Source organism: Rhea americana, unplaced genomic scaffold (genome assembly GCF_003343005.1).
Source record: "Rhea americana isolate MKP2758 unplaced genomic scaffold, rheAme1 scaffold_345, whole genome shotgun sequence".
Taxonomy (NCBI): domain Eukaryota; kingdom Metazoa; phylum Chordata; class Aves; order Rheiformes; family Rheidae; genus Rhea; species Rhea americana.
The window spans coordinates 408,541-431,942 of record NW_028186474.1 but is presented as its reverse complement, the minus strand read 5'-3'; the positions used below and the strand labels follow the sequence as shown (position 1 = coordinate 431,942).

Here is a 23,402-nt window from a genome sequence, read left to right as displayed (position 1 = left end):
AGTATTGCATCTTTTTCATGTTCTGTATTAAGATTTACAAGCTCACTGAATCTCGAGGAAGAGAGATAAAATATCTGTTAAAGGTCTTGGAGGTCAAAACGAACCTTGTGAGGAATTTCTGGCGAGGTCCTGAAAACATCCCTTGAGCTTTACGTGACTATAATTCTTTCCTCRTAGACGTGCTTCTGTGTTTGCTGAAACAAAGAGTCTTTAGTCAGACCTTACTGGAGGCGTTAGGTAGGCTGATGCCTGTGGRTCTGAGCAGACCAAGTGCCTTGCAGTGTAGCTGTGCGATGGTGGCTTCCTACGAAGGTGAGGCTTCCCTCTTGACCAACTTCTGCACTTGACTACTTTTCTTCTCTTGACTCTTTCTGGCTATTAAGCGTTAAGCTCATGACAGGCGGTGACGAAAAGTGGGTCACTCTGCTCTCTGTGCTACTCTGTGAAACAGGGTCTGTCTAGATACAGCTTTGGGAAGCTTGTGACCTAAACACACTTCAGTGTTGACAGTAGGTAGTTAGGGTGGGTGRGGGTGGYTTTTGATTTGCTTTAAGTGTAAARGCTTCTAGTATTGTCCTTGGATACTCASTGTGCTAAAGTTCAGTGAAGTGTGCTTTGGCAGGTGGCTTGCTATTTGAGAAAGCTCTTGTTTCTGTATATTTGAACAGCAGGGGACTCTCTTTTCCTTATAAATATGTTTAGAATGAGCTGTTTGTGCCAGCCGTTAATTTAGTATATCTGCCCTTTCGGTTTTCCGGTCTTGGTGAATGAACCCTTGCATAATTGTCAGTGAAACCTAGAAGAACGGGTAATTAAACTGGAGCCAACTGAAGACAATACATAACTTTTTACTGACCTGTTTTCATGTTGGGTTGTATAAAGGCCTTTGTCTTACTGGAATGTGTGCKCTACCCTAGCAAGTTATAAACGTAGCAGAGATCCTGTATGGGAGAATACCAAAGACAGCGTTCGGTAGTGCCTGCAGGGAACTGGTAGGTGTGCCTGCAGTAACTGGSTTTGGGTCTGGGAGGGCAGATGTTCCTGATGTGCTGAAGTTTGTTCTTTGTAGAGAAAAATGGCTATGGAAATGTCAGCGTGAAGTTGCTCACTTCACCTATGCTTGTGTTCCCGTTATATGTAAGTTAGTATATGTGGAGAGAGAGCATTTGGACGAGTGAGAAAGTGTTAGCCAGCTTGGAGAAAATACTCCAGAAACATAAGGATTATTGTAAAACAAAGTTTATTGAAAATAGGGCATTGAACTTGATTCCTTTGTTTTGTTTTTTCTTTTTTTTTCCCTAAGTGCTCTTAAGCTGTGAGTGAGTAGTAACTAAATTCTTGATAGCAAACAGGCAGCAATCAGGTTTTGCTGCACTTGATAAAATAAGATCAACATTTCTGTGAGTGTTTTGCTCTGTTGTTTGCATATACACACTTACGTGAGATGAACTGCATGCTGCTTGTGTGCCTGGCCTCGCATGGGAAGAGCAAGCAGGAGATTCACCTACTTCTGTGTGTTTTGCTTTAAAGCTTGTATTGACTGGCCATTGCTCTGACAGTGATTGCTTAATTTCTCTGTATTGAGAAGAACTGACCTGACATAGCGAAGGGCTAGTGGGGCCTGTTGTCTGCTGACCACGCAGCTAAGCATCCGCTTGGAAGGGCTTGTTTTGTTGCTGTCAGTAGTGCTGCCTCATTGCTCTGTCATGTGCACTGTAATTTGCAGCTCTCCGTTCTGACCGCTTGGTGTTTTGTTTCAGCCTTCCTGAGTATGCCGAGCTGATCGGAATTACGGATAAAGTTGCTCTGCTGTGGGGTTTTTCTTTTTCTGATTATTATTTGTTTTTCTTTTTTTTTTATGCTTGAGTTTTTCCCCAAGGAAGATTGCGTTTGAAGAAAGAGGTCTTGCCAAAACAGCTTCTTTTTTTTTTGTTTCTGAGGAAGTGGAGGTGGAGAATTGGCCTCTTTAATTTTCTTTGTCACAACAAGACCAAAACCTGCAACTTCTGACCTTGGATATTTGCATTTTTTTTTTCAGTTCTGGAGTGACTACACTTAAGGTCACCAGCCCAAGATAGTATTTTTCTTCTGTTATTAAAAAAAAGTAGTGATTTCCACCACCACTCCCGGATGGGGCATGCAATAAGATAAGGAAAGGATTTTACCAATGTTTCAGATGTTGATAGCATTGGATAATGTATGTTTGCTTAAGATTAGAAGAAGGAACTTTTTAAGYCCTCATGAGAAAAGCAACTTTGATTGTAGCAAGTGAACATTTTATTATGTGGCATTTTAGTAGCAAATAGTTGACTGAAATGTCAAAGTTGCTCTGTGAGAGTTGAAAGATTTTTTAAGAGTCTTGTGAGCTCTATTTGGGTTTCCACAAAAAGTTCTTGTGTGCCAGCATAGGGTAAAGTGTGGGCAGATCTGGAGTTTTTACCTAAAATGGAGAATCTGAGGTACAGACAAATACAGTCTTATAAATCTGCTRTACTCTTCCTATCACACTTTTGATGGGAAATGAGAGAATTTATCATAAATGCCAAGGGAACTTCAGCATATTGTGAATTTATTAAGCGTATAGGCGATGGGACTAAAAGTTCAAATCTCACAATGTAACCAGTGTGAAACGGGAGAAAACATGAAGCGTTATGGGATACCTRTATTTTTGTCTTTGTGAACTCAAGTCAGTGGCGCTCTCTTGTAGCTAGTGTGTACCGACTGGCATTAGCGTGTAGCCAGGAGGTTGAGGGCAGYAGTGGTTACCTCCTTTGGCACTCGTGAGGCTGCATCTAGACTGTTGGATCTCGGTGCAGGGGGCTTGGCAGGCTGTAGAGTTCAGCTGCTTAAGTGGCGACGACACCAGAACTCGTGATGATGGGTGAGGAGGGGCTGCACAGCCTGGGGTCCGGCGGCCTGGAGCAGAGGAGGCTTGAGAGGGAGCCTTCGGCTATTTGATACGGAGTTAGGGAGAAGACAGAGCCTCTGTGCAACTCTAATGCACAGACTCCAGTGGCGTTCCTTCTCTGTCCCGGTCGGGTACTGGAAAGGGGCAAAGGCGTCAAGCKCTGAAGCAGCCTTCATCGCCGCTTCAAGCGGGGGAGAAAGCCTGCTGCGTCTACTTTCCTCATACAGAGAATGATGCGTGGGTACTCCTCTGTGCGAGTGGAAGTTGACTGAACTGAAAGCTGTRGGAATGGGATTGACTGTAGATTTGCAGGAAGGGGATGATTGGTGCCTGCAAAGCTAGAAGCTCAACATTAGTTCCTTAATACTGCTGAGAAAGTGGACAACGCTGTGGGCTCGCGATCTTTTTTTTTTGCTTTTCAGTTCTACCTCTTGTCACCAGGTTGTGCAAAACTTCTAAATAGCTCATGATTTTTGAGTCTAATCTCTATTTTTATCTTGGAGGGGAGGAGTGTTAGCAATAATTCACCTTGGTAGTGAGTGATCACCTTTCTTCTCAGGCATCTGTTTCTTTTTTTACATGAATATTTTCATAGTGATGGTATGACTCAGTAGAAAGAGGCGGTGTTGCTAGGCAGCGGTGTGAGCACTTTGCAGATGCCATGTGATGGCAGTAAGCTGCCTTGTAATAATCCATTGGTGGCAGTATTCCTGGCCGAGGGTCTGTACTGCAAAAAAAGAGAAGCATCTCTAACAGGAACAGATGCTGCCTAGCAACTRCCAGTGCTCCCTGACCAGCCTGAAATACTTTCACTTAATTGTAGCATAATTTTGGTAATATCCAAAAACTTAAGAGTAAAAGATCTTTGAGTTGAATGGTGTATTTTTTCCCCTCAAGATTTTGCAGAAAAAAGTGCATAGAGACCATTAATAATATAAAGAAATTCTTTAGCCCTCTTTTAAATTATCTTTTATTTAATCCCTGCTCTTCGATTGTAATGTCTGGATGGCTTTTAATCAGCTTTTRGTAATCTTTTTTTTGTGTGTGTATTACATTAGTGCCTGGCAGTTCCAATCGGATTAGAGCCCTGTTCTGTGTGGTGCCATACCAGTATACTTTGTAAGAAATTGCCCTTGCTGCAAAAAGCTTGTGTTGCTTTACTTGCATTGATGGATCTTTTTTTTTTTTTTTGGGGGTGTAATTGGATATATCCTCCTCTCCTTCGTACATAAATTCTTTATATTGTCCATCTTGCTTAAACAGCAGAATGTTTTAGAAGTACTGGATCTTGGTTTTGTTCTTTATTTCCTTTGTGGATTTGACTTGAACTTGCAAATAAATTTGCATATCTCAAATTCGTTTCTGGCAAATAACTGAAATCCCCACCCATAATTAATCATTTAATACTTGGGATCTATACTGTGGAGGTGAAGACATTTTCATTTTAATTTCCTTGTGGTTCTACTCCCTTGTTGTATATCATCAGAATCTGACTGTGCAGTCTCTGAAGCTGCCAGGTTTAATCAAGCACTTCCACTAAAATCTAATCATATCAACCTTTAATTCTTGCAATGAAAATGTTTTGTGGGGGAGAGTTCTCTGTAAACTATTTTGTGGTCTTTTAAGTGGTCAGACCCACAGTTTTCTGTCTATGAGGAATTATTCCTTCAAGCTACATCTTGAAACTTTGGTATCTTTTATTCTGTGGAATAACTTTTTTTTTTTTTTTTTTTTTTTTTTTTTTTTTTTTTTTTTTTTTTTTTTGTGCCATCATATTGCTGTAGCTTAAAGGCCTTTCCCTCTCTGCTATCTGTAAATAGAGAAAAAATAGCTCTCTTTCCTTATCCATTTCTTTTACAGGAAAGATGATAGCTTGTCAGATTATAAAATTGTGAATGATGTGGAGTGGAAGAGTAGAAATTTTTGATAACTCTTTTTCTTGTAATATAAACCAGGGACATTGGTGATGCAGGATCTGAAAAATTAAAAAAATTTGAATGATGCATAAGTGAAATGTGGAGCTTTGGCATGATATGGATGCTAAAAGTTGATAGGATTCAAAATCATTTGGATGGATGTGCAGAAGAAAAAGTATAGAGAGCTATTAAATACATATTTTAAAGTAATGATAACTTCTACCTTAGGAAGTCCTGATCTGCAAATTACTGGAGTTGGGGAAAGTTGCATCCCTGCCTTATTCCAATATCTTCCTTCTGGCCTGTTGGGGGAAAAGATACTGGATTTAGAGCCATCTTTGGTAGAGTGGTTCTTTAAGTTATGCTACATGGATCCTTTATTGTCATTCAGAGACAGGGAGGAAAAATCATGATCATCTTACTGAGCTGTTGGAAACAGCTTATGCTTTGCGATGTGAGGCTCTCTTAATAGATGAATTATTGTGGGGAGAAAAGAGCATTTTAAGAAAGGATGCRTCCTGCATCATAAACATTGATTGATCTTTAAGAAAATACTATAAATTATTCCAAACTGATAAATTAATCTTAACAAATCGATTTCAAAGATTGACCTACACTGCATGTTAACTAATAGTTTATTATGAAATTAAAAATCTTGCAGTGTAGACTACAAAAGAAATTACAGTAAGTTTTTGTGTAGTGAGAGTTGGGGTAAGAAGAGATATTTAGTGGGGGATAAGTGTCATGTACAAAGTATCACTTTGGAAATAAACTATAGAGTTGCAGAAGTGAGTTTGGAATTCAGATAACTGTTACTGCTCTGCCTTTATTCATATAATAAGTGTTTTTCAGAAAGATCCATTCAGTCTCTCTGATTTGCCTCGTGTGCTTGATTTTTTTTTGCAGTAAAGAAGTTTGTAAATTTAAAAATAGTTTGCTTAATTTGCAAGACTGTTGCACATGACATCTTTGTTTCAAACTTAARCAAAAAAACTTTCTGAATTTCAGACCCATTATAATGAAATATAATACATTTATGTGTTTACCCAATAATAAACATAAATACAGAATACTTGGCTGATGTGATAGAAGTATTGATACAGTTATGTGTTATAAAGCCTAAAATACATGCAGCATCAGAAAACTTCAGAAGAACTTTGAAATTTGCAGCACAGAGCAAAATTCAGTGTCTGTGCAGAGATTATAGATTGGTAAGGTGTAGAGCTTGTTAATGTGGGGAAAGAATCACACAAATGCAGCTATGCTTCTCCTCTTCATTACCTTTGTCATCGCTTCTGGAATTAGTTTGGCTGAAGATATACTTAGGACATGATTAGTACCTAGCCTGGGTAACTGTGAGCTGATTGTAGTWCAAAGCAGCTATGAAAATTAAGTGACATTCTTCAACCTGAAATACTTGCCTATGGTTTGTTCTAGTCATCTAAAAAATATTCCCAGAATTTTAGTGAGGTAATATAATGAGTGGAGAACTTGAGAGGGAGGGGAGGAAGAAAAAAACCCAACCCTGTCAGAAATTTGAAGATGATTTCTCTTTTGAAGCAATGATTAAAACAAAGTATGTTGAAAGTTTTGCAAAATAATGATTATTGCAGAGAATGTAGCTTAAGATTTTTTTTTCTTTTGACGCATTATACAGCTAAAAAAGACCCAATGAGATTTAATGGCAAATTCACAGCTAATAGTATGAAAAGTTATTTTTCTAAAGTTAATCTGTATAATTCATTATTACAAAATGTCAACGAGGCCAAGATTTAAAGAATAACAGRATGTATTTTAGCATGCTTGGTGTGTTCTAGCAGCAGTACTTTCTATTGCAGAAGAGAAAACATGAGAAATAAGCAAGATCTAAATAATTACTAAAYGCAACTTTATGATTAGAGAAATATAATTTAGATCTGGAGAAGGAAAAGAGGATAATGTGATCATGGAGRTTTCTTGAACCAAATTTGTTTCTCTGTGTTTAAATAAGTGCTTGGAATTTACATTGACATATCAGGGAAGGCAGGAGAAGAAAGGGTGGTAAAATGGCTCTTTTCTGTGTGTGTGTGYCTGTGTGTAAATGAATATTGGCTTATTGTGGGCTGAAACGGTACTTAATATTGTAAATAGTGCATTATGCAATGTTAAAATATTTTTGTAGGCTTTAGTATAATGTTTAGAAATAGGTTGAAAACAAATTAGAAATGAAATGCAGGAGGCGTGTATCTATGCTGGTGCACTGTGCTGGAAAGTAGTTTTGTTTATATACTAAGAAAATGTGGTGTTTGGAGGAACTAAGCAGCTAAATTCTGCATGACCTTTTACTTCGATGTGCTGTGCTGGACAGCAGTCTGGCATCTTCCTGTTTTTCTTTTGCTTTTCCCAATGGTCATGGGAAAAAAAAGTGACCCAATTTTCTTACTAGGTTTTCATGTAATTGAAGCAATCCATTTGAGTAGAAAAATGGTCTTTGGAAGAATTGAGAACCAGGTGAGGCTGGGTTGGGAGGCTGGCGTGTATGAAGTTGGATTAGAAAGAAGCACAAAAGAAAAATTTATTTTAAATTATACCACAGCAAAACAAAATTTAGGGTTTCTGTTGTTTAGGTAGGCAGCGGAGAATAAAAATGACACGTGAAATCTAATGTAATATTTCTGTGACTGTGGATCATTTCCCCTCTTTTTGTCATAACAGTGCTAAGATGGGGCTGCAGCTTGGTGGATAGCAAGGGCAATAGGAGCTCAGACGTGATTCCRTAATAAGTRTTAGAAAGATCGTAACAGTCCAGTCAAATATCCATCTCGCTCAGCATCCRGCCTCGATAGCGACGAAGAGCAGAYGTTTACAGAACAGTCGCCCAACAGGATAAGCACGTGGGATGCTTTCCCAAGGCTTGAGGAATTCGTGGGTCAGGGACTCTAGCCTGAGGCAGTACGCTTCATAGCTCTCTGGCTTTGCTTCCATCAGTTTGTCCCCGTTCCTTGTGAGCTTCTAGCAGCCACAGCATCTTGTGAGGAGTTTCAGACTTTAATGAKGCCCTGTGTGGAAAAAGCGCTTTTTAAGGTTCTGAACTACTTCTTGTTTGACACTCCCCTGCTTCTTGTACCAGAAGAAATGATGAAGGCTTGTTCCTTGCTCACCTTCTCCGTGCGCTGGCAAGTGTCAGCAGCTCAACCTGCAAGGATAAAGCAGCATAAGAAAAGGTAGAAAGAGGTGAGACAAGAGATGCCAAAGACTGCTGAGGGGCTTTTATATGATGAATTATTAACCAGAATGAGAATCAGTCAGTAAGACTGATGGGTAAAAGGGGTGAAGAGAGCCTGGTTGCACTTCTGTTAATAGAATTGCAGCATTTCACTCAATGTGGCAGTAACTAGTTGAGAGCCCATCATTTTGTATGCGAGGTTAGTTGTGAAACCCCATATAGGTACACGGGGATGGTGCACATCTGCTGTTCCCGCTCCTAGTATTGTTAGATCTTTCTGCTACTCTTCCCTACCCTGAATAGCTTAAATGACATCGGCAAACTTTGTCACTTGCCCGTTAACCTGATTTTCTGGATCATTTAAAGRTCTTTTAAACAGAACAGGCTCCAACACTGATCCCGTAAGAGCTTGCTGATCAGTCTGTCTTTACTAAGAAAACTGAACGCTTGCTTCTTTTGTTTCTTAACTTTTAGCTAGTTATTTCTCTGTGCAAATACCTTGATGCTTTATCACAGTCAAGCTTGATGAGGAATGACTTTGCTTATGCCAAGACGTGATTGACTCTTTCTCAAGGTAGCATGTCCACCTGCCCTTTAAGTCTGTTCTTTTAAAACTATTTCTCTTACCACTAGTGACTTGCAGCTGCTCATACTGTGTCAGGGCATGTGCTTAGCCAAGGAAAACACTTTTCAATCTGTCATCTCCTACTATATCTAGCCTGTGTGAATATGTTCATGTTTTCTTATTAAGAATTTGCAGATGTGTAGAGGTAAGARTTTCTTTTGCTGTGGACCACTTTGGTACAGTTCAAGTGCCACAGTTAAGGAAGCTCTGACTTGGAGATGACTCCTGTAGGTGCTACTTCAAAGCATTCCTCCCTAGTGGAATGGCTTCAACAGCTGGCCAAACCTAAGTTTCGTGGAGGAAGCTATGGCRTCCTTATAAAACGGAAGGACGGAGAAGGGGTTTAATGTCTGAAAATAGTTGCTGAATGTTACCACAGCCTGGCTTGAAATCCAAGAGAGATCATGCAAATCTGTTCCCTGCGGGGTAGAAGTCAGGCTTTTTAGCTTATGGCTATTTTGATGATATGTTACTTCTTTACTCTATGGTGACTAAGGAGATGGATCTTGTAAGAAATAACTGAGGCCTGTTGATTGATGGAGAGTTTGTAGATGACCATATTGTTATAAAAAAAATCTCCATTTTGCCTCCCATGGGAACGGCACAAGTCAGTTATCAGAGTCTTCTCTGTAATCTGTCTTCTCCAGAACGGTTAAATTATTCTGTATTTTCCATATGCATTTATGTGTTTAGATTAAAAATTATAACTTCTTCGCAAGTAAAAAMTGAATCTAGTATGCTGACAAGTTTATTCTTGCATTATTTTTTTTCTTGGATTATATTCTCTGTGTTACTGCAATCTAGAGCCATTTTTTTAATGTTTATCCTGTCTGACATAAACAAGAGTTTTAAAACCTGCTTTCATATGTGGTGGCTTCTGGGCCCTGAGAGCCAGGAGAACAGTTTAGGTCTGTTGATGGGATCTCCACTTTCCCCCTGTTAGTTAAAACACTCTGCACCTAGTCTCACTGYGGAGGAACAGACACCTGACACTGTTTTGTCCTGTTTAGATTTTGATTCATGAATTTTCTCGTGTTGCTCTCCCCCATGTGGGTGTTTGCCAGTGTGAGATCTGAGATCTGCATATGAAGCTGAAGGTTTTGTTTGGATTGACTTTGTTTTGCTATTCTATATGTTTTTTGGAAATTCAGCGTTCGAGAAACGTACTTGGTGTTAGATGGTGCGCAGAAAGTCTTAGTTTTCATGGAGTTCTTCCTCTGGACTTTAGGTTTTCTCATTAGCTCCTCTGAGCCCTGCACAGAGAAGCTTTACTGCTTGGAGGTTCAGTGGCTCTGACAAGGGTCCTCAGGGAGGACSTGAAATGCAGCTCTGTCACGTGAGTTGCAACCATAGCTTAAGTAATGACATTTAAAGGGGAGCATTCCCCCTTAAGTAGGGAAAAAGTAAGGACACTGCCCACTGGAGGTCACTGTTTCAACTCTTGGGATTCTGCCAGGTGTGTAGGTAGAACACAGGGAGCACTCCCTGTCTGTGTGTGTATTTATTTAGAATAAGGTACTTGGGTGATTACATTAAATCTGTGTCTGAATGAGTTTTTAAACATTGGTGATGAAACTTGACAAAGGGAAAACCAGAGGAACCTTATTTGTAGTTTATCCTTTGTTTTGATGTGGCATGCTTCCAGGAACTATCCATAGCTATGTCCCTATTGTGTTTTAATAACTGTTGTTTTGGTTAAAGAATATATTATTATACGCGATTACAACATTTTAAAGTTTGTTTGTAAAATTGAGGTTTGTTGTATAAYTTTTTTGATTAGTATTCATGTTTTCTGATTTTTCACTGGATAATGAAAACTACAGATACTTGGGAAAATGATATTCAAGATGAATACCATCTTGGTTGCTCAGTGTTTATGAAAAGTGTTCTTGTGTACTGTATCATACATTCGTATTAATATACATGATTATATTTAGGATTTGTGCAATATACTAGCGCCATATATTTTACTTAAAGATGAGTTGCAATTTTGGAGGAAAGTGATTCCTGCCAATGACTTTCYGTTATATTGTTTAACGCTCAAGAACAAAATTCTTGACTCTTGTTAGGTCAGAACTGCCTGTTCTGTTGGGTTGTAAGAGAGTAAGAATTGTGAGACAAGGAAGTCTTCATTAACATTATGAGTTCATTTGGGGTTAGTGATTAAAATCATTATAAGCTTTGCTTAATTCAAAAATCTTCTAAAAAAAAAAACCCAGCTTTTATGTTGCTGCTGAGTTTAACTTGTGATACGGGCTAAAATAAAGATAAGGAAAAGTGGGCTGGCAGGTTTGCTGGGCAGCTGTATAGTACCTATTTTTATGTAAGGAGCGAACTAACATGCTATGCTTAGAAGAAAAATTCGTGCAAAGATTCATCCCTCATGTGTCTTTCTCTTTTCTTTTTCCCCACCCTCTAGTGATATGCAGCTTCCGAGGAGCTGTACCACAAGGTTTAGTTCTGGAACTAGGTGAAACTGTCCAGATCCTAGAGAAATGTGAAGGTAAGTGTGATGCCCAAAGAGGACCCTATTTTCTATATAAACATATACAAATGCTTTAATACAGCAGTTTTTAATAAGTTGTTTGGAGTCATGATGCATCAAATCAAAGCACTTGGATAAGACTTAATCTGACCCACTTTCTGTAGGAAAGACTGAGTGCTGTTGGCACTAATCCAGTCTGATAGGGGGTCAGTGTGTTTTAAGTTAACCATCTGTCCAGAAAATGTTGAACCCTGACCTGATTGTTTTATTGGAATTGGGTCTTACAGTGATTTTCATCGTTTTTAAGTGTAGAATCAATATTTGGATTTTTTACCATATTTTCTCRCTGTTTTCTTTATATATTTCAATTCAATTTACCAATGTTTATTTTTAGAAACATCTGAGCATGTGAAAAATATTAGTTATGAAATATAGTAGCAGATGATTTGGGACCACTACTGTAAGAAACAAAATACTGGTTTAAGGAGGATTGTTTTGCATTTATATTCCTGTGCTCTTTTTCTACCTAGAGGAAAATGTTACTGTAAATGTTATAACCACAGTTCTTCCTTATGTGGTGGGTATGTCTCTGTGTGAATAGATTGAATGTCATGGTCTTTTGTTTTATTCATGTGAATAGTCTAATTGAARTTGATGTATTTAAAACTTTAAGGACAATGATTTTTAGTCTAATGTTCAAAATAAGTATGTGATATGAAACGTTTGCAACATTTCTGAGAACTAGGTTGACAAGATACAGTATGAGAACACATTTCACTATAGTCTTTGAAATGGAATGCTGTAACCTTAATCCTGAAATGTTAAAAGCATAAATTCAGACTTCATATTCTCAAATTAGGTTTCCAGCTTGACATTCTACAAAGCTGTAGGTTTGGTTTTATGTTCTAGCTTATGTTCATTYTTCATCTGCAGTGTTAATTTTGCTACAGAAGCCTTCTGCATGCTTCTTCAGGAGACTACTTTTCTCCTATCRTGCCCCAAAACTATCTGCTGTTCTCAATGTTTTTTTTGTTGTATTCAGAGATTTTGTTTACATGCCAGCTTACCCTTTAGAGGGGAAAAAAAAAAAAAGACCTCATATACTTTTTTCCTAGGAAAGTAATGTAGCTTCTTCATCTACATGTATAAAAAACATTCTGTTGAATGAGGGTTTTGCAATTCAGTGCTGGTGTTTAATCTGCAAAGAAGCAGGCTGTAGTCARTATGTGTATTATTACACCTAACAACATAAATATTTTTTTTAATGTRTGTTGTGATGAGGTAAACCTTACTGCAGCACTAAGTGTTGCTTGTGGTCATGCTGCCAGGTCTGGTGAATTAGTAAGGAAGAGGTAATTAGTAGCATAGGAGGAACTTGTGTATATTGAAAGCTTTGATGGTCATCTTATTTTCAAACCATTTCTGGTAATCCAGGATGCTTTCAAAACTTTGGAAAATAAAGGGATGATATCAAAAGTGCTGCTTGTTTACAAAAAAAAAAGCCAAAGGAAAATGCAGTATCTCTTTACAATGTTGTAATAATTATACTCTGTATAATTTCCTTTGCCAGTATTTTTAAGAAGATTTCCCAAAGGAGCTTTTCCTCTGGGAAAGAGTTTTTCTAGCTGAGGGGAGGTTTCTGCAAATGTGTGGGGTTTTTTTTTTGAGGGATGGAGAAGTTCTATCTATCCTGTCATTTTGTTTGCAGGGTCTTTAGCAGTAAGAGTTAGAAGACTGAAAAGATGTATTAATTTCAATAACAATGTCTGGAACTGCACAACATGGTACGCTAAATATTCAGGTAGTCTGTGCTACAGCTTTTGCATGCATAAATTATGCAAAAAAACATACAAAACATGCAAAGTAGCTTATTAAACCAAAAAAAATTTGTTCAAGCATTCTGGTTTAAGTGGTTGTTTAACGCATTACTTGGTTTGCCTTGCAAAATTAGGATGAAATGTGACTTCATCTTCTACCTCCGCATTACTGGGATTCTCCTGCTTGGATAAATTAATGTTAACCCATACAGGTCAGCGGGAGATCTATCATTGTTTCAGCTTCTCTTTTTGAAACAGTGAGCATAATTTTCCACAGCAGGGACTTTGCTTCTGGACAAAAAGGGTTTAACACAAACCTTCTAGTGACTTAAAGAATGATTTCTGAGACTCACTGTTAGCACCCATGCTAGCAAAATTCGAATACTAGTTGTACTTCTGAACATACATACTTTTAATCGTAATGAGTTATTGAATAACTGTTATAGAAAGTACTGTTTTGGAGTGACTGGCATAAAAAGCAGTTACTATATTTAGAGCACATTCATTTAGTGAGTAGGGTTTTTCCTACATCAAGTTCTTTCTCAAGTACCCTTACAGCTAAGTTTATATAAAAAGGAGTAAAAGTGTGTGTGTGTGTGTGTGTAGAGAGAGATACATATGCAAGAAAGGAATGGAGCTTTTGAGTGTTTTTTTTTTTTTTAAAGCTTTTTTTTAGGGCTAAAAAGTGGAAATACTATCTAATAAGATATTAATAAATCTCTTTTTCTTTGTGGTTGTCTGCATTTTTTTTTTTTTTTTGGATAGGTAAGGAAGCATGGTTGTCTCTTGTTAGTGTGGATTTTGTGCATGTGCTTGAAGTTGGAATTTTTAAATTTCAGTCAGTTATGTGTCCTGTTGCTCTKTGCACTTTTCAAACTGGGTTACAGAGTTCTAAATTGCTATTTTCTAAGCCTGTCCAAATCTGGCCCTTTACCTCCTCCCTGCCCCAGTAATTCAACGTGACAGRTTTTAAACCCATGGAAAAGTGAGCCTTCCTGTGAAGCTGCCAAGAACTCCATCTAAGATTTCACCAAACCTTATGCTATCTCTAAAGCGTGTGACACTACTAGGGCAGTTTTATAGTTAGCTTGCATGAATTGGCACTCCAGTGGTCTCACTCAAAGGCGTTCCTACTGGTAACAAATATTCTTCAGGATGTCAGCCATACGTATGTTTGCCTTTCACAGCTTTCCTCTCTCTGTCTCTGAGTCCTTCCTAGTATGACCCTGCCACTGAGAGAGAATTGAAACAGTAAGTAGTGTTCTCCGCTTTGCATGCCATGCATTGAGGAGGAGGAAGGGAATGGCTGTAGCATGCCATTGACAGATGCTAAAAAGCAGAGCTTTCCAGTCTCAAGGTACCCGGCTTGAGTATACTTGCTATTTGAAATATATATGCAGACTACATATCTCTATGCAGACTACATATCTCAAAGAACATCATCTATCTCGAGTCACCTGGCTGTTGCCTGTCACTGATAGATTTGCAAAATGAGTATCCTACTTTGAACTGACACGCCGACAGTAACCCGAGGTGGGGGGTGGGCTATCGCAGTAAGCTGGCAGAAAGGTTACTAGAAAAATCCACAGAGGAATTTTCTTCCCATGTTTAGATGACAAAGTTTCTTTGTTCCTTGCTGACGCATCATCTTAAGTGCAGACATTGGTGTAATCAGTTCTCAGCCAGTATGGCTATGAGCAGTGGCATTCTGAGTAAGCRTAGAAAGACTGTCTTGTCTATTTATTTCTATTGCTAGGAAGCAATTTTCTTTAGATTAAAAATGCTACAACTTCAGTGACTTTATTAGCTTGAGGCCCTGTATATTCAAGAGGAGAAATTAGTGTCTGAAGCCTCAAGCACCAATTAGAATATTACCTTGCCCATGCAAATTCTGGTATTTATACAAGTATCTTTGATCACATGGTTTGTGTGTATAATGGTAATAACATTCCCAAGCCATGCAGGTAATGTGTTTAAAATCTTCTTCTATTATCTCCAGCAGTGAAAATGTGGCCAGATGAAGGCTTTACAGCATTCAGGACGTACAGAAGTTCTACAGCTTTCTGTAAAAGTTTTTTTTCCCTTCAAAGGTTTCTTTGGGGGTGGGATGGGGAGAGGGAAGGGTAAGTTGAGTCCCTAAATWCATTTAAGCAGCAGATACTGCTTACACTGAGACACAGACCTTTTCTTTGCAGCAACCCTAAAGGTTGCTTTCTAGACCCTCCCCTTCTTTTGATGCACAGCATCGGTTATCACTCYGTTTTCTTTTAGTCATTCTGCTGATTGAATTTTTTGCTTGTGTTTTTTTTTTTTAATACATTTGTAGTAATTTTCCTTGCCAGTTTGAGGTTTTAATGCCTTCATAGAATGTTTCTGTTAGTTTTGCTGCCTTCCATAAGGGTTATATTCTACTTCCAGCTTGCATCTAGGGGTGAATGAGGAATCACATTTTAAGACTTTCAGTTCTGAGGGAATAATGCAGGTTTCTTGCCACCCGGATTCAGGAACTCTCCTGGAGCTGACTTGGCCAAATTGACTCCCTCTCATTAATGTTGATTTACCCCAAGAGAGATGTCCCTGGTGAGATATCCCCTTTCCTCTTTGCCTTTTGTGCAGCATGCCAGTGGAGCTGACATTTCCTGAACCCTCACAGCTACTGTGGAAAATCTTACCTGGCTATTCAAATTAGCCTTTTGGAGCCCAGGAATGGCTTCTTGACGTCTGTCTGTTTGGCTAAGGCCAAGAAAAACACTAAGATCGCGTTCTACCTCGTCTGCTTCTGTTKTGGCATCTCTAGCTGCCCTATTAGCATCTTCCCGTGGTTCTGCTGGCACAAAGCTGYTCCCTGACATAGTGTTGGCAGGCTGGGTTGGGGTGTTCATCTGCTGTTCATCTAGTCCTGGCACTGCTGGGGGCATCAAGCTCAGAACAGACTGGTCTTGGCATTGAGTAGTCTCAGCATCAGGTCTTTAAAAAGCTCTGTTACTATCCTTTTTCTGGGTCACTTTGAGCACCTTTAGCTGTGCACAGAGATTCTGCAAGTCAATTATATAAAGTTTAGAAGGTAAAAGGAATTATTTATGGTCTAACATAAGCAAAATTGTAGTTTTAGCTACAAGGGTAAGCATTACCACACCCATCAGCCCCAGTAAGACATCCAGAGAGATGGGAGTCTTTGGCCAGGTGCTTGTCAGTCAGGAGGGAAAGTGTTGGCCTCCACTGCTCGCTGGAACAGTTCCTCAATACTCACTAAATCTGCTGGCATTTACATCAGTGACTGACAGACTCCTGTTGTTTCCCCACCACCACCACCCTGTTAGGATTTTTACATATTTCTGTACTGGCGTTTCTCGTGTTGAATAGTTGAGCTAGTAGTGGTCCCTGTCTCCAGAATCYGGTCTTATCACTGGCTGTAGTTTTCCTTTCTTTTTCTTTTTTYCCCCTTTTCTCCTTGCAGACTTTTCCMCAGCTTTTTCTTGCAGATTGACAGTTTTCTTAAAGTCTGAGCCAAGGTTAGGCAGCTGTGCTGTATTGGAGGTAGTCCTTGGAACATGAACACCTTAGGAGGAGGAAGGAAGGGTTACAGAAAGGGAGAGAGTAACTCCAGGTGCTGGGTCTCAGAGCCCTCTGGTTCAGTAGTTAAGAATATGATGCAGTTCTCAATATTAATGCAGAAAGTTAGMGCACTTTCCAGACTTGAGGGGTCATCGTGTCATTCTTCTGAGGACCAGATGTTTGTTAGTGACAGGTCATCTGCCTGAGCTAAGAAGGAACTGGGGCCACATTTACTTTTAGGACCTTTACCAGATGTTCTCCAGAGATTTCACTACCTCTTTGGACATTATTCTTTGAGGACACTAAGGTCTACTGGTCTACAGGAATATGCTGCAGCCAGGGAGTATCCTCTGCTTTCTGAATTTGTCTACAGGCCTGTCAGTGGGGTCTTTCTGCAAGCTGTCCGTATGGCAAGGCAGTCACCAGCTTCTTGGTGTTTTGCTTTTGAGAAGTAAGAGTTTTAGCAGTGGCTTAAGAAAGACATGGTGTAGGCGAATGCCTTCTTGATACTGTCTGTGATTGCTAGCCCTGCTTCTGTCTAGTGCAGAAGAACGTGTTCTCGAGATCAGAAGGCAAGGAGATGCCACAGGAAAGAGAGCTTATTTTTTCCCCCCTCTATCCTATTCTACCTGGTGAACAACCATAATTTGTTTGCCAGATAGGAGTTTAAGTGTTTTAGAGAGGTTTCTGCTTCAAAACATTTCCTGCCCTGTCTTGAAAGCTTTGCAAAATGCTTCATATGCAACAAAGTACCATTAAGGTATATGTGTAGGCTACATCTCAAAAAGTAGCATTTACCTGTTGATGATCTGCTGTTCTAGCTCACTCTTACTGGTCTGTCCAAAACTTTGTCTAATTTACTTTTGCTATGGTATGTGTYACTATGCTTGTATGCTTTCTATCTCCATTTTTGTCATAGTCTAGCTGTTCTTGTCTTCTGTAACACACTTAATTTCTGTAGTCCTGTCAGGGTTCCTTTTTACTTTTTTTTAAGTGCCTTTTTTGTGGAAACAAGGCCTATGTGATAGATTTCAATCGTTTTTTATTCCCTGTCTCTCCAGTAAATTTTGGGCAGTAAATTTGGAGTCTATCATTGTCACTGAAGTGTTTTGCCTTAAAGGCTTGCAGAACGTAATAAAGGGGATTGATACGTTTTTCTTTTTGTGTCTTTCTATGCTTGTGAGGTTTGCAAATATGTTTACAGCATCCCAAGCTTGATTCTTTGTATGGCTGATGGCAATGCCAAGAGATGGGCAGCTAAGTCCCAGGGGCATCCCCTGCTTGCGTTTTAAGTATCAGTGTACCCTTGTGTTGGTACCCTTATTCTACATGCTGATTTATCTATTCCAAATTCATACTTTTCATTTTCTTCCCAGTTTTTAGCAGTGACTCTTAGTTATTTAGTTATCTGAATGCTAACAGAGAGCAAACTTCTCATTTTTCTTTCTAGTCTTTATTTGGTTTCTGTGTCTATCATTTGCCAAGTATTCTACCTGGAACTGTACAAGTTTGTGGTTGACCATCTTACTGTGGTGTGTAATGCTTCTCTAAACAGTAGTTAGGTTATTGTTGCTATCCTTTGGAAGCTGGTTTGCAGACTTTGCCCCATAAGATTGTACTTGGCAAGAGCTAGAATGAATGTGGGGGTGTTTTGTTGTTCTGCTTCCCCCTCACACACMCCTTTCCTTTCTGGTAGCTACTTTGACTACTTTTAATAAATCAGCTGAGGAACAGTGGCAGTTTGCAACTTCAGTTATATGCAACTACTTGGAACTCCTAGTGAGAGTTGAACATATGGAGGCAAAACTATTGGAAATATGAAAAAATACAACTTTTTTCTACATGTTTAAAGTCAATTTATACTGCTTGTAGCACAAATAAGGTATTTTTTCTGCCAGACTTGAAGATTGTTCATAGTACTGGAAAATCTTACTAGTCTAAAGTAAGAATAAGTGGCTAAGCTTTTTGTTTTGTTTTTCTTAATAAAAAAGAACACAGTTCACATGCAGATCGTTCCTTGGAGAGCCATTACCTTTTTCTTACGTGGTTTTAGTATTAGCTATCAAGCAGAGAAATGGTTATCTTTAAATAATAAAGTATTTTGGTACATTTGCGATAGAAATTCAGTCTCAAGTTGTGGATAAAGATGGAGAGAGTAAGATGATAATTGGGTTTTTTGTTTAGTTTATAGATGGCTGTAGTATGTTAGTTTTTTGCTTATCTAACATAGCGGTCTCATACCTGAAAGTTGTGCTTTTTGTAACACTTTCTTTAAACACAGAACAATCCCTTTAGACATTAGCCTTCTGCATTTAAGAATACATGTCTTTGGATTTAAAAATTAGAAAACTTCTTAACATATGAAGTTGGGAAATAGTGGGGCTGCATGTTTTTTTTATTTAAAAACAGCAACTCTATATTTGCCTTTCTTTTTTTAAAGATTTTTCAAAATGTRAAATCTTGTTTTCACATTTAATTTTCACAGTTTAATTTGTCACTGGGATGGGAAATAAAACATGTTACCTAGAACGTATGCCCTAGTACTGGTGCACTGTTCCTTTTTGTTTTATTTTCTGGAAATCGCTTCTGCCTGCTACAGTGGTGTCTCAGACTGGGACAGTGACTGTTCCAACTGTTGGCTTTTCTTGACATCATGAGGATGATAAAAGAAGCTTGGCCATGGCCACCATATCTTGTCAGAAGAAATTTGCTTCCTTTGGGGATCAGGTTGTTTGTAACATGATTGCTGCTACCTTTTACATCAAATTCCCTAAATCTAAAAATCAAATCTGTTTTTGAAGGATGTTCTGAACCACTGAAGAGTGGGTCACGTTTCCAGCCAAGTTTTCAGTAAGTTTAAGGGGGTAGAGGTGTGGGTCTCATCTGGGTCTGGCTCTACTTTGATGTTTCCCTTTCTTGGCTCCCTCTGCTAAACATCTGGAGGCATAGGTTTTATTTCATTTACTCTTTTGCAGATTTTTATCATATCATTTGCTGTTGTATATTCTCCATTTCCTTGTTTATATTTGAACCTGAGGGTTCCCCCCCCCCCCCTTGGCATCATGACATTTCCATTTTTGGGAGACTTGAGCTAAGAACCTTAGGGATTTGGTTCCAAAACTGGTGCTTCTAATAGTTTTACAAGGTCTTTGTTCTTAGTCTTTGACATTTTTCCTCAGTAGAAATAAGTAAAAGTAGATAAAAGGTACTGTCCACTGATTATCAATCTTTTTGAGTTTGCCAATTACTAAAAATTAAAAAAAAAAAAAATCCCTGCAGCTTATCAACCCTGCAGGCTAAACTTAGATTCCTTTTCATTGTATATGATAGATCTGGAAAYGTGAATTTTAAATTTGGGGCAAAAAAGTAAAGACTTGAGAGAGAAGTTAAATAATGCAAAATGTGMTTACCGAATTTCTAGTAGAACTTTTCATAGTAATAAAAGTTCTAAACGTGTTTGGGAATTCACAAATGGGAACCTCATCATTAATTTACAGCTTGCATATACATAAAATTGTTACATATTCTGCCACAATGCTGCTGCTCTTGTAGGAAAATAAAGTCTAGCTGTTGAAAGTGTGTTTCTCTTGAAGAAAATGTCTTTTTAAATTCTGCATTATGATGAAGCATATAGTAACCACAGCATTGTGCTRTGGGGTTCCAAGTTTAATATTTGCTTTCAGTACTTTGTCTGTAGGTGTTTCCTGGTCTACCTGCATCCAAAACATGATAGGCGAAATATTTTTTACTATAAAATCTTTTGTATATTTGCCCTAGTATTTCTAAAATGTACTCCAAATCCTGCTTCTTTTGTATGGGGCTCATTCGGCTAAAATCAGTATGATCAGAGACCTCCCTTCTAGGATGAGGAGCTTCTTTCTGCCAGTTTGAGAACGTAAAGCAAAGGTCAGTATGGGAGTGCTGGCTTCACACCAGTATTGGAACTTGGAGCAGTGGTTACGTTACACATACACTGTTTTACTACTTTGGAAGAAAAGGTATCTCAGTAGTAACACGTGGCACTGCTTTCCTTCAGCAGATTGTGGATGTGAGATTCTTCAGGGGCAGGTATGTTGCACTGAGTTAATTAGTAGCTTCCAAGTAGTTCTAATTGGTCAGTTGTTTTGGGCTGATGGATTATAGATGATAACTGTCCCAGTGACTTTAGTTTAGAGCTTGGCTGTGTCCTAAAGATTAAACTTTGCTCTAAAGAAGTGCTAGTCTCTCTACTCTAGATACTTGATTCCCAGATCAGGGAAGTTTTAATACATGAAAATAAAGATGCAGTCTCCTGACTTTCTTTTCTACACAGAGTTATCCTCAGGATCAAATAGGCTAAAGCCACTTCTTACATGGTTAGCCCCAATGAGGTTTCAAGCAGCTTTAATTTCTGGATGTTTGTCTCTRCTGTTATGCAAAGCCCTATATCTACTCTTAGATCTTACTACAAACTTTAACTCTTCTCATCTGACAGCCTTACCGTTGCATGGCCATGGGACTAGAACAGATTTGCTCAGAGGAAAGAGGCCGTCTGAAAAATATTTAGCTAGTGGTCAAGTTTTGTGGTTTTGATGGGAAAAGCATTCTCTCCTTTCAGCTTTCTTTTCCCCCACCCCGAGACTTCAGGCTGTGTTTAGAAAGACATGTTCTCTTAGTTTGGATGAACTTAGTGGCAATTCCTGCCCTGCATCCACACACTGGAGGCATTTTAATTTTCTGTCCCATCACTGGCCTGTTTGTGAAAGAATTCACCTTCCCCTTGGGGAAATGGCACTTTCTCAATGGAATTTAAACCTCATATATGGGTCTTTAAATGGGTCCAGCTTTAAACACTTTGACAGGTGGGCTTTATTATTTATTACAACCAGACTTCTTATGGCTGTTATTTTTGCTAGGGCTGTGAGACTTTGAGTTCTTGTGGTGGATCCTAATAGTGCTGCTTCCCTTAAGGACGAGTTTATGTTTAAGAGTAACCATAAATATTTACATAATGTATTTCCAGAATATTATATGGCAAGGATTTAAACGGTCTGTGGAGTCTTCTGGTTTTCCTGCTTTGTTCTTCTACAGCTGAGTGGGGGGCTTTTTGTTTTTTTGTTTGTTTGTTTGTTTTTTTGTTTTGTTTTTTAACTCAGCCTGGATGTTTGAGCCGTATTGTTTAGAAAGGCAAGTCAGTACCTTTCCTGAGGACCCCGTTTGTCTGCTATTGAGTTGTCAAAAGGACTGGCTTTTTCACAGAATCATAGAATTGGAAGGTTGGAAGGGACCTCTGGAGATCATCTAGTCCAGCCTCCCTGCTCAGCAGGGTCACTTAGAGCATTTAGACAGGGTTGCATCCAGGTGGGCCTTGAATATCTCCAGAGAAGGAGACTCCACAGCCTCTCTGGGTAACTTCTTCCAGTGCTCCGTCACTCTCACAGGGAAGAAATTCCCCCTCACGGTCAGGCGAAACTTCCTGTGCTTCAGTTTCTGCCCATTGCCTCTTGTCCTGTCACACGGGACAACTGAAAAAAGTTTGTCCCCGTCCCCCTGACACTCTCCCTTCAGGTACTTGTAGAAATTGATAAGATCCCCCCTCAGTCTTCTCTTCCCCAGGCTAAGCAGGCCCAGCTCTTGCAGCTGTTCCTCACAGGGCAGGTGCTCCAGCCCTCTGATCATCTTCATAGCCCTATGCTGGACTCTCTCCAGTAGCTCCATGTCTCTCTGGTACTGAGGAGCCCAGAAGTGGACACAGTACTTGAGATGAGGCCTCTCCAGGGCTGAGTAGAGGAGCAGGATCACCTCCCTGCTGGCAACAGTCTTCCTAATGCTCCCCAGGAGACCATAGGCCTTCCTGGCCACGAAGGCACATTGCTGGCTCATAGTCAACTTGTCATCCACCAGCACTGCCATGTCCTTCTCTGCAGAGCTGCTTTCCACCAGTCAGCCCCCAGCTTGTTCTGGTACATGGGGTTATTTCTCCCATGCAAAAGCTTTCTTTTTGCTTAACTGAGAATCTGAAAAGGATTATGAGGTGCCTTCAAGAAAGAGTAGCCTGTTCTGTTCAAGGCACATTCAGGTAAAGATGAAGCAATGATGGGAGCTGCTCTGCAAATTGAGGCACGGAGATACGCCGACCTGCCGCGGGGCTCCATTCCCAGTTCCCTTGGGGMTGAGTTGTTGCCAAGACCCCTGAGAACAGTACCATCTTTGGAAAGGCCCTCATCTAGGGGTGTGGGGGATTCAGCAATTTGGCTTCAAGTTGCCCACACTATGACTTTCTGTATGAACAGATGTGTTTAAAGGAGAAAGGCATGTTATTTAACATTTTTGGGGGTGTGATGTTGGTATATACTCTTTTTTTTTCTATTTTTTTTCTTTTCTTTTTCTTGTCCTGCCTCTTCAAAAGCCTTGTGGCATTCTAGCACTCGCTCTTTCAGAGGAACTGAGCAGCACAAACCTCCTACCTGCTATAGCTGAACAACCAAACAAGCAAAGGGAAGGATGTTTTTGCATACACTGTTAAGTAATCTTCAGCTTCTAGTACTGACTTGCAAGTACCCTACAGTGTGAACTCTATGTATAGAGAATGTGTTTTGAAGAAAAAGTTAYAGGCAAGTCATCTTTATAATGTGTGGGGAGAACAGGCAAAGTGCTGGCACTTTTGTTTTTCTGCAGTTTTCTAATCATGGAAGTAATTCTTCCTGCAGCTCTTGGAGGGATTATTTGCTCTGTAGGGTATAATAAAGGAGGCAGAGCTATAGACTAGCCTRCTTCTCACTTGTCTTGGCTTGCAGTCAAATACCATTAGATAGTATTGAAAAAAGCARTTGTAAAGGATTGTAATTTTTTTTCCCTTAAGTTTTATGTTTCACCTTTAGAAATGTAATGTTTAGGTTCTTTGAGTTTAGT

General features: G+C 39.3%; 1 protein-coding gene across 1 annotated transcript in view; it reads left to right on the top strand.

The window, feature by feature from the left end:
• Nucleotides 1–293: 293 nt before the first annotated feature.
• The window catches only part of DOCK3 (dedicator of cytokinesis 3), a 197,826-nt gene continuing 174,717 nt past the window's right edge, over nucleotides 294–23,402 (top strand). Inside the window, exons 1-2 of the mRNA XM_085311589.1 lie at nucleotides 294–312; nucleotides 11,074–11,157. Of these exons, the coding sequence (XP_085167715.1) occupies nucleotides 294–312; nucleotides 11,074–11,157 (103 nt within the window). The remainder of the gene's footprint in view (nucleotides 313–11,073; nucleotides 11,158–23,402) is intronic.